Source organism: Trachurus trachurus (genome assembly GCF_905171665.1).
Source record: "Trachurus trachurus genome assembly, chromosome: 10".
In the NCBI taxonomy this organism is placed as follows: Eukaryota; Metazoa; Chordata; class Actinopteri; order Carangiformes; family Carangidae; genus Trachurus; species Trachurus trachurus.
In genome coordinates, this window is record NC_139894.1 from 36411020 (window position 1) to 36422772 (window position 11753).

The 11753-nt window shown below is 43.5% G+C and overlaps 2 protein-coding genes across 3 annotated transcripts; one reads left to right on the forward strand and one right to left on the reverse strand.

The window, feature by feature from the left end:
- Positions 1–1087: 1087 nt before the first annotated feature.
- Positions 1088–3671, reverse strand: LOC310992733 (THAP domain-containing protein 2-like). Its single transcript, XM_083980890.1, has 4 exons — positions 3311–3671; positions 1830–2022; positions 1609–1716; positions 1088–1335 (listed from the first exon to the last, which is right to left on the reverse strand). Exons 1-4 carry the CDS (start codon positions 3388–3390, stop codon positions 1153–1155), a joined length of 564 nt encoding a protein of 187 aa, XP_083837016.1. The 5' UTR covers positions 3391–3671; the 3' UTR covers positions 1088–1152.
- A 190-nt stretch (positions 3672–3861) lies between these two features.
- Positions 3862–11217, forward strand: slbp (stem-loop histone mRNA binding protein). 2 transcript variants are annotated; one of them, XM_083980648.1, is made up of 8 exons: positions 3862–4027; positions 5259–5390; positions 5735–5848; positions 5946–6017; positions 6192–6314; positions 7829–7984; positions 8160–8268; positions 10599–11217. In XM_083980648.1, the coding sequence occupies exons 1-8, from the start codon at positions 3969–3971 to the stop codon at positions 10659–10661; spliced, it is 828 nt and encodes a 275-aa protein (XP_083836774.1). In that variant the 5' UTR covers positions 3862–3968; the 3' UTR covers positions 10662–11217. The 2 variants fall into 2 exon arrangements, with proteins under 2 accessions (XP_083836774.1, XP_083836775.1); XM_083980649.1 differs by having other exon boundaries at positions 5262–5390.
- The last annotated feature ends 536 nt before the right edge of the window (positions 11218–11753 follow it).

Below are 11753 nucleotides of genomic sequence, written 5' to 3' on the forward strand. Positions count from 1 at the left end.
ATATCAATTTTAAATCTTTCCAAAGTCTTTTTTGCTGGATAAATATTATGCATTATTTTACAGGACACTTCTTTTACCTTGTTGCCAATACAAAACCCTTCACCAACTGACCACGCTTTGCTCCAGTCAATGTCACCGTAGAAAGAATTTCAGAAGAATTGCCCTGGTGGCAGAGTTGTCATTTGTAAACAATTTCTAATGTATTTATTGGAGCATCGTTTCGAGCAGCTTTGTTAAAAAAAAACTGAACAAAGTATCCAAATCAAAATAAGACACTGCAATTGGCTGGCTGGCTTTTACAAATTGCAGGTCGCAGTACTGGTTTATTTAGTTTTAAGAGACCCAACATTCCCACATGAGCAGGAACATATGAGCACAACAGTGACAAGGATAAACTCCACTTCAACAGGAGGAAACCTCAGGCAGAACAAGGCTGTGGGACTGGGAGGCTACCTGCCTCGACAGGCTGAGGGGGATGGATAGAACATACTATAGCCTATACATATGTACACAGGTGTATGTACAAATAATCACACTATATATATATATATATATATATATACATACTTAAAGGGATAGTTCACCCAAAATTGAAATTTCACTCATTATCTCCTCCCCCTCATGTGGACTAAGGGCTGGGAGAAGTCCTCCGTGGCTTCTCTGAGTTACAGGGGGTCTCGGCGTAGCAGTGCATGTCCATATAACGGTTGCAAATGGATACCAACTGTCTTCCTAACAAAAAGACACACCAAAAAACATCCAAATAACCTCCATGCTGCTCGTATGTAATGTCCCTCTTGTATTGAAGCCCCGAAATGCGAAATTGTCCCCATATAAAATTTAACAAGTCTATTTTTCAAGCTTGTTTTGTAGCGTCTGTCCTCTTCCCAGTTTGTCCAAATTTGACGAACCAGGAAGAGGAGCTTCGAGAAGCTTCTGCTATAAACAAGCTTGAAATATAGACAAATTAAATTTTTTTCGGGACAATTTCCCATTTCGGGGCTTCACGGATAACTCTGAAACTTCTCCCAGCCCTTAGTCGACATGAGGGTGAGTAGATAATGAGTGAAATTTCAATTTTGGGTGAACTATCCCTTTAAATCTATACAGCTGTATGTGCAAAGAATCACACTAAAGAACATATATACATACTTATATCTTTACAACTTTCTTTGCTCTGAGATCCTCCATAAGACCACACACAGTGTTCTTTGCCCTCCTTTCTCTGTCCTTTGCATTCCTCTTCTCTCTTTCCAGACTCTCCACCCTAGCTAAGGCTTCACTGAGTCTGGCCTTCAGCTCATCCGGTGATGAAGGCAGTGCATAGGAGTGGTCCTAATAGAAAACCAAGGATAGAAAGTCATGTTTATATATATTTGCTTGTACAATGTGCTGTCAACTCTCCCACATTCTTAATCTCATCACAATTGTATGACCGCTTTGTGTGTGTCTCAAGGACATGTTTCAATGTATGCACAGGTGTGAATGTGAGTCTCTCTGAAAGAGTGACAGAGAGAGGGGGGTGGTGGAAGGGGATGGGGGTGAAAAGAGGTTTTAATATACCCGCTATTACAGCTATTTGAGGTATAGCTAGTACTTAGTACTCACAACAGTGGGCACAGGCAGGGGTATGGTCTTTTGGACGGGCTGTGGGCGGTCCACTGACAGGCTCTCTTGAGCCTTCTTTGAGGTCTGAGTCGTCCTGGTAGCCACAGGCTGGAGTGAAGGGTAAAATACTGAAATCATAATTGATTCCTTCACATTCAGCCAGAAAAAGCATTTTCTGCATGATGTTGCACTGACTTAACTTACAGCCTCGTGACACCTACCCTTTGGAGATGAGCAGGGAAACAGAAGACAGAAGGAACAACTCCATCCCTGAGCCTGACTGTCTGACCTGTCCTGTCAAAGTCCTCCGGTCTGAAATGCTCACTGCAGAGCATAGATGAAGCACCAGCAGAAAACTTCTCCCTCCTGAGAGCAGTTTCCCACTGCTTTCTCCGCCCTTTATTTTTGGGAAACCTACACAGTGTTAAAAAAAGTGTCAAAAAGTTAGATAGCCTAAGTGAGCTACCCTAACTAACAACAATCAGAGTAGTTAGTTCGGGGAAATTTAGTTTAATAAGATTGACTTGTTTGGAGGCTGGTTTCACCGCGGGAATTCATATATATAGTACTATTAAAGCAGAAGTAAGCAGAATGTTTGTGTTAATATAAGTCTTAAATAGTTAAATCTTCCGACAGCAATCACTTCTATAGAGTGTTTGGTCTGAAACACGGGTCTGTCAGTCACTCTGCTCTGCTGTAAGCCGAGGAGAAAACTTTCCTTGTATCCTACAACCTTTATCCAATGAGGAGAGAGAACGGCATAAAGGGGCGGTCCTCTCTGTGTGTGCAGCCAAGGGATGCGCGTGAATGTGGTGACGTAGGGACGAGGGCGGGGACTGCTAACTCCATCGGCTGACAGGAAGTTAGCCAAAACCACCGGATCGCTTACTTCTGCTTTAAGTTATAGATATAGATGCCGCCTCTGACGCTGCTGCCCATTGGAACGGAACGTCGCCGCCGCCGCCATCTTGAGAAGGAGGAAGCCTATGGTGTCTACTTACTGTAGTCTACAGAGGCAGAGGTCTATCACTGAATTTTCAACCGATTTTCAAGCCGTTTGTTTTAATGTAAATGTCATATTTGTGATAAAACATACACAATATTGTATGAGTCTTGATGCTCAGAAAACAGGCAAACAAACAGGAACGGAGAAACGGAGACGGACTTTTGTGTACACTCACTCGCCGGCATGGGCGTAGCGGACGCGGGGTACACGGGGGACATGTCCCCCGCACTTCACGGTCATTCTATGTCAACTCAACCAGAGTTTGGCAACTTTAGTTTAGATTTGGACTTTGTATATCATTTTTAAAGAGCTAAAGTTGGTTTCCTGGTGCTGTTCTGTTTGTTTGTGTGGTTCTTTAGCTGCTAAGGAGAGGTGCAATTGAATGGGAGAGGATGATTAAATCACTCAATAGGCCTTTGAAGAATTTGTCCCCCTCACTTTTAAAATGATGGCTACGCCGCTGCTCGCCGGCCTCATCACCATGGCAACCACAGACTCACAACTACCACAGCTGATGACATACAAATACAGGCTACAAAATAACAAACTATTAATGTAACACCCAAACATATCCCACCCTATGATCCCACCTTTACACTAGTAACGTTAAAGTTTCATTTATGTCAGCTTAAGAGATAACGTTACATCAAATTCAACAAGTTCATAACAGTTATATAATATAAAACAACCTCTTACTTGTGAAATGTTATTCCATATTTCTTCGTTTTGGCGTTTCTTTCATGGGAACATCTGTAAGCGGCACACACGGCTGGCATTTTGCCAGATTCACAGCTGTCAAACCCGGTCTGACAGTTGACTGCTTGTCAGGAGGAACTCCTTCTCAAGATGGCGGCCGTGATGACGTGCCTGACCAGCCCGAATGCGGCATCTACGTGTATATATCTATGATAATGCCCACTCAAAAGTAACTGTTCAGTCTTGCCTGTGAAAGGTCATTCCTTGGGATCTGGTTTCGACTGCAGGCCGGTTGGAACCACCACACAGTCTATGGTTGGAACATTTCCACGCAGCACATGAATGTGGCATCTCACCGACCTGTCCAGTTTGCCATATTCAACATGGCGGCTGCGGCGACGTTGACGTACGATCACGACGAGCGCTCGATGCGACGTCTTTGCGTCAACCTCCGCCGCCCGCCTCCTCCTCCAGCGGGCTCTGATTGATTTGCATGCGGTGTATCCGCCTCCTCCGGTCACCTGACCCGCTGGATTGTTCGGAGCCGCGCGTCTTTCAGTCTTGGCGGGTGTTCGTAGGCAGAGAGCGACAGTAGATCCCCACGGCTGACCTCAGACAAGCAGCACCGTCCTACATACTCCGCAAAGCACTGTTGAAAATGTCTGAGTGGACCGGAGGCAGACGACGCGACGCTCACAGTGGCCGACACCACGACAGGTAGGCGCCTGCAGTCTGACCCTGCTGCTATCAGTCACCCTGCTGACTGACCGGCTGCTGTTTTGTCTGTGTCCGGCGTCCCGGAGATTTGGTAGCTCCGGTCAGAGTCTTGTTTCTAAACTGTTATCACTTGCATGTGTTTGTTACTAACTTATTTCTCAGCTATTCACGAGAGACTGTTTGCAAAACTACTTTGAAGTTGTGTGCTGCTGCGTTAGCCTGCGCGGTTAGCGTTAGCTTCCCCTGTAGCCTAGCAGGACTCTGGTCCCGGGCTGTCGGCGGCAGCTCTGAGGCGGGCATTGTTCGGGGGTCGGCTCGCTTTGTGCTTTGTCATCATGTACAGAAGGCCAGATGCTTGCTTAAATCTGCAGCGAGCCTGTTAAATGAATCAATGTAACAGTCAGGCAGTCAGCAGTCAGCACATCTAAACAGGTGGATAACGGAGAGACACAGCCGCTCAGAGCCATCGGAAGTAGGTCATGGCGGGAGAATCTCTGTTGTGTGAAACAATAGACAGCTGATAGAAGTTTGGCTGAGCTGGACCCAGACAGTCCCTGAGTCTAAACCGCCTTGTCCACTTGTGTGTTGAGGTCTTGTGCAACAAGTCCTCGGCTCGAACCTGGAACAGTGCAGCTCACTGGCAGGACACAGAGAGGATTTACATCATAATGAACCCAAATGAGAGAACTGAGAGAGGGACATCACTCTGTCAGTTGAATAGATACAATGAGCAGCTCTTGATCATTATGAAAGTTTAGTACATTAAAAAGGACCACTCAAAATGTAGTTAGAGATATTATGAACAAAAAGACTTAAATTGTTAAACTTTGTCCTTCCTAAAATAATTTGTTGATAAACTGTTCAGGACATGTTTAAAGAGGTTTTGGTTTTAGTTGGGTAGGTTTTTACGACAGAGCTGTAATTATCAGGGAGGTGTCAACAGTCTTACACCAGCATCACTGCTTATCTAGTCTGAGCCACTGGTTAGTGACTGTATAAACCTGTTGCCCCTCCCTTTCTTCTTCCTCTGTTCCCGCCACTACAAAAACAACCTCAGGCTACTTCACTCTGAGAGTGAAAGGTTTCTTTTATGGAATTGTGGATCTTTGACATACTTTTGCTACTAATTTACATGTAAGATGTAGAAAGTGCCCCAGAACGTAGTTGGTTTACTGTTGTAATGGAGCGCTTGTGTGTTTGAATCCCATTCTCTCCTGTCTCCTCCCTGTAGCAGTTCTGGCCCGTCTCGGTGGTCCCACTGCAGGAAGAGAGGGGTGGATGGAAGCCTGAGGGCTAACAGGGAGTCAGAGAGTGGCCACAGGGAAAACGGCAGCCACAGACACTCTGACGACAGACACGCCAGGTAAGAACAGAAGCAGATCTGCATACATGTGGAGGTTATAGATCTACAAGTCTATGACATAAGCAGGTGGTCCTGCTCCATCGCGCGGTCCTGCTCCACCCGGTGGTCCTGCTCCACCCGGCGGTCCTGCTCCACCCGGCGGCCCTGCTCCATCTTTCTTTATTTTTTGTGTCATTGTCGTGTGAGCTACTGGACTAATTTGAATTTCCCTCCTAGGGATGAATAAAGTATTCTCTACTATACTCTAAGTCTACTCTACTCTAACAAATGTCCTCACAAATTGTGTGTCAGTGGGTCAACAAGATGGTGACCAGCAGGTGTTTATCCTTGTGTGTCCCCCACAGTTTCACCACTCCAGAGAGCGCAGGCCCGGTGTCTCGCCTGGGTCGGGATACGGACTGGGGCAGCCAGGTGGAAGACGAAGAGCTGAGGAGGGACGTTCACAGAGACATGCAGCGGTAAGCACGTTTCTCCCGTTGACTGGGCTACTCTTTTGACTTATTTAAAGCTCATCCTCCAAGGTTTTATTAACTGTGTTGTGCACATTGTGTTCAGTTACAGGAGGAGGATACTGGGTGCAGAGGGCACCCAGAGAGAGCGCAAGACCTCCTCTGGCTCCTCGGGGAGGTATGTCTCATTGTCCCTGACTGTTGAACTTATATTACTGTTGTGAACACAGGCCAGCATGCTGTACACTACCCTTTACTCTCATTGTAAATCCAGAACTTCCTTATTTTAGACACTAAATGCAGTTCTTTTCTGAACGGTGTATAAATGATGGTGAATATGTGTCTGCTGCAGCTGTGACTCCAGAGAGGGAGACAACATGGAGACCGATGAGGCCGTGCTGCTACGACGACAGAAACAGATCAACTATGGCAAAAACACACTGGCCTATGACCGATACATCAAGGAGGTCCCTAAGTAGGTTCTCACACACCTGACGCATACAGGCCTAGAGCTGTTATCATCACATACAGGACTATTCAAATGTTTTTATTGTTTTTTTTTTAAATACTTTATTATCAAAGTCACCTCATGTTTGTACATTCACAAAAAAAGGAGAGAAAACAAACACAACAACAAAAAAAGGAAAAACAAAGCAATTATACACATCGACACTTCAAACCAACAAACAAGCAAATGGACAAAGGGAAAAGAAAAGAAAAAAAAAACAAAAACAGGATAACCACGGCTGCAACAACCACATTTTAATTCATTTCTGCATCATAGTAGGTTGACCATGTAGACCATCTTTTATCATATAGTTTGGGGTTGCCCCTCGTTTTATATATAGCTCTGGAAAAAATTAAGAGACCACTCCCAAATTGACCAGTGTCTCCAGTTTTACTATTTATAGGTATGTGTTTGAGTAAAATTAAATTAATTTTTTTTTGTTTTATTCTATCAACTACCGACAACATTTCTCCCAAAATTGAAAAAAAAAAAAATTGTCATTTAGAGCTTTTATTGGCCAATGACTAAACTAGTCTAAATAACAGAAATATCAAGTCTTTTCAGACCTTGAATAATAATAATGCAATGAAAACATGTTGATATTTATTCCTAAAGAACAGAGCAAGAATATTTAAACTCAGGAAGAGTTTATAAATCAGTTTTAGTGTGATAATGTCAATGTTTAATCCCAGTAGTGGTTTTTATAATCTTCCTATAAAACCAGATGTGGTTCAGGTGATGACCTCATCAGAGTCTCATTAAGTAAAATGAGTTGTGTTTGTGTTGGTGTTTAAAAAAGAAAAGAGAAGAATGACTGTCATACATGTAGAGATGCTTTTAAGAAACAATTGTGAAAGTGGTCTCTTATTTTTTTCCAGAGCTGTATGATGTACTCCATCTGATCTAACTAGAATGGTATCCCTCAATTTTTCGATTGAGGGATGGGTTTTCTTAAGCCGGTTTCTGGTGATTTGTTTTATATATACGTATATTGTTTCATATAGTCTGTATTTAGTTGAATAACACATCTTAATGTGTGACTGTTTTCTTTCATTCAAACGTTTTTTAAATGGAGCCATGACCTTCAGCCGAAGTGCAGCAAAGACTAAAAACCATAATCAAGTCAGAAGCTGTGTTTCACTTCAGGAGCTTCATCTTTCACAAGCTGTGATGTGTGGCTGTGTGTCACCAGCTGCTCTTGCCTTTACTGCAGAGTCACAGAGTGCAGCTCCTGTGGTCTTGCAACCTCAACAACAACTGTCAGTATTGCTAAAAATGTATTTTTAAAACAAGCTACGTGCAACATGAAGCACTATAATAGAAAGACACTGTTGACCAGAGGAAGACAACTGTAGAATGAAATGAAGGTCTCTGTCCTTGTACTGCCACACATTTCCATTCACATGTTGCGTGCAGTCAGTGCATGAGTAAAACTCTCAACCACTCTTTTTTTCCTTGTTTCTCTCCTGTCATTTCTCCAGACACATGCGTCAGCCAGGCATTCACCCAAAGACTCCCAATAAGTTCAGGAAGTACAGCCGCCGCTCATGGGATCAGCAAATCAAACTGTGGAAGGTCAAACTGCACGCCTGGGACCCCCCCACCGAGGAAGGCCAGGACAAAGTGCTGGATAACATGTACGTGAATGAGAGTTAAATTGAATCATTTCTGCTTGATTATTTTTCAAGTGGACCAGCTAATTGATAAATTCTTGCAGCTGCGAAGACGATTTGTGGAGCCAAAAAGACCACGCTGTGTCCAGAGTCAGTTTGTCATGTTCATGTGCTGTCTGTCTGTCCCCTGTTCCTCCAGTGAGGAGTTGGATCTTGATGATGTAATGGACATTGAGCTGGACTTCCCCACGCTCTCAGACACCCAGAATGCCCCAGCCTCTGTCGCCACTCACAGCATTTCACTAGAGGTGAGTTGAACCAAGTCACATGAGTGGAGTGGAGATGTAGAGGATCTAAATGGCTGTACAGACTCCTGACCCGACATGTCGCTTAATTGGAGGAACCATGTCTGTCATCGTCGGTCTCAGGCTAACATCTTAAATGGGACCACGTTTTCTTGTTATAGATATAGTGTTGATCACATATCCACAATGTTTGTCCCTGCTGTATATCACTTAATCCCCCCTCCCAAAAACATTGAGATGATGGGGCAGTAACATAACTACAAGTATTCCCAATATAGCCCCAGGATATTAGTTTCACCACTATAAATACCTCCCAGCAGTCTTTGAAATTAATGGGTACATTTATAGACCAATAATGAAACAGGTTGTAATAGCATTGAAAAAAATAGTATAGTTTGTAGGGGTGTAACGATACACAAAAGTCACGGTTCGGTACGTACCTCGGTTTTGAGGTCTCGGTTCGGTTCATTTTCGGTACAGTAAGAGAACCAAATGCAAAACATAAATTTGCTTGTTGTTTATTAGGAATTTTTCTAAACCAAATGTACATGTTTTAGTCAAATGTAATTATTTTACTCACCTACTAATGTTATGTTATAGGTACATTCTGTCCCTGATACAAATAAACTTATTAAGCTAAACTAAACCATTATACAAAATATGAAAAAAAATATAATACTGTTGCCTAATAAGTTCAACAAATTACTCTCAAATTAACTAAACGTATAAAATAAGCCTTACAATGAATAAAATATTCACAAATAAACAAAACATAAAATATGATTAAAAAAAAAATTCTCAACACAACTTTTTTTTTTTACATGCAAGTGACGGACTGATCACAGGGCAATGTGGGCAAATGCCACAACGGCTGCCTGACGATGCAACCGCTCGGCCGCAAATAAATAAATGAATGAATAACGCGGATCATCACGATCGGCACAGTGCGTAGTGTCAACACAGCAGCGACGTGCGCCTTCTCTGGGCGCATCTGCAGCAGATTCACAGCTGCTGGAGCTAGTGCGCAACACAGACACACACAGAGAGAAGAGAGAGAGAGAGCGATAGAGACAGACAGAGAGGAGATAGGAGCCACGGCCCCCACCTCCACTCCTCCTACAAGCAGGAAGGGTCTTCAAGCCTCTGTTTTCTCGCTAGTGGTAGCATTAGTTGTAGCATAGCGATAGCCACGACGTAAACGGGCTGCACGTGTAGCTGCAGGCGGACTGTAAACACACACAACACCTGTACCGAAACGCACTCGTTCTCAGCGCTGTACTGAACCGAACGCCCCGTACCGAATCGGTTTAATACAAATACATGTACCGTTACACCCCTAATAGTTTGGTTTTATATGGTTTATCAAGAAATTCTTCATAAGATAATACATAAGCATCCTCACTAAGTAAGTAGCCAGCTGTCAGTATACAAGAAGTCACTTCTAGCTGTCATCACAACTCAGGTAGCTGTCAGTAGTCCGCCCTCGGAGAGTGCTGATTGGTTCAGCTGCGAACCAGTAGCTTGGAGCCTGGACGGTGCATTCATCCTGCTGCGTCACAATTTAAACCAGTCTCAGTCTGTTACAGACGATGTACATCGATGCATGATACATGATGACAGCTGAGTGCTGAGTATTGCAGGAACGTTGTGCTTCCTCTTTATTTGACATGTCGGGGTTAAAGCTGTTTGGTCCAGTGCTCAGTTCAAATGAATCGCCATGACAACCCCCAGTCTTTCTGTCAGAGCATTGCAGGTCAATGCAAGAGGTCATAGCAGATCTGTCTGCATGTCGCCTATAGTAGATGTTAAATTTGACAGTAACTTCTTTGATTGGCAGCTGGCTAATGATGTAGTCACAGACTTGAAATGTTTCAATATCACTGACATTTCCTGTTCTCCTGATTCCACTAAATGAAAAAAATAGGACACAACAAACAAACTTGCTATCTATTTTGTGTTTATATGTTTGTTTTTAAAGGAATGGTTCAACATTTTGGGCAAATTGGCCCATTGCCACAATCCCTATAGTTTTAGGAGTAGGTTCGTTGCTTTAATTGTTGATGCAAGCTATTTTTAGAACGGCTGAGCAGAGTGGGGAGCTGTTCAGAGCTACGCTACGGAGCTGCTCAGTGAACGGTACAGGTCCCCTGTCCCTCATCAAACTCATCAAATACACAGTCCAAAACTCCACAACGCTCTGGTGGACAAGTTGTGACCTGCACATATGGCAATGGGCCAATTTGCCAAAATGTTGGACTATCCGTTTAGGTATAACAACTGTAACAGAGATGAGGCCTTTACTGAACTTGTGTGTGTGTGTGTCTCCTGCTCAGGCTGAGGACTGTATGGGAACTCCAAACAAACTACAGAAGACAGAAGATCCTGACTCGGTGTAGCTCCTGACTGACCCTCTCCAAAACAAAAATCAAAAAACAAACATAAAAACCTCACACACATCTCAAGTGGTTCAGCTGTTTCCCAGAATGCCTCTGTTCCAGGTACCAGCTACTTGATGGATTCGAGGGGACTGTTCACGGTGCTGCATGTGTCTGGGATGATTGTTAGTTCAGCTCCGTAACATGTTTAGTTTTCTTTAATCCTTGCCGTTGTTGACCCACATGTTGAGGCATCTTCCAGATTATTAATCTGCTCAGGGAGTCTCTCTTCATCTGCATGTCTAATCTGACCTCTGATCTGTAGCAGCAGAGAACCAGGTGATGATGTTTAAACATGCCTGAGTGTGACATTCATAAAGACAGGCTGGACTCCAGTGAGACAGGCAGACAAAGCTATTTTCCTTTTCATGATTCATATGGACAAGACTTAGTTTTAAACAGAGGAGCAGGACTTCGGTGATACTGGGCTGTGATTAGCTTTTACATGGGTTGTTTTTTTAATAATAATGTTGCTGTGTTTCTTATTGCTGTTTGCTTCATGGTGAAGACTTTCAAATAAAAAAGAACTTGAAACTTTCGTGAGTCTTTGGGTTGTTACTGCTGCATGGATGTTGGTCTTTGTGCTGTCAAACTGATCCACATGTGTCCAGCTGGCTTGTCCAGTCTCCTTGAGTGTAAACTGAAGTATAAAGGGAACAGGAAATGAGCCACAACAGTTCCTGTGCTGTGCTGTCCAAGAGCTGTTCTCTATGTTCTTGACCCAAGCAATGGACCTAATGCTGTCACAATGAAGCTGGTGAGGAGGCACTGATTAAAGGAGTGATTTTGTCCACAAGTTCAAATTGCAGCAGCTCCGCATGTACATCAACACAATCCAATATTTAGTTAATAAATACAGCATCACAGCAAAGCTCAGAGGGGAAAAGCTATTTGGGAAAATTGTAGAGTGAGTGTGATAAACATCTTCACCTGATCAGTGCCAGTAAAACCATAAGACGGCAGGACATGGTACCATGGTGAGATGATAAATGCAAGCAGCACCGAGCAAAAACAAAGGATTTCATATATGGCTAATTTGAGGCACACAACTCA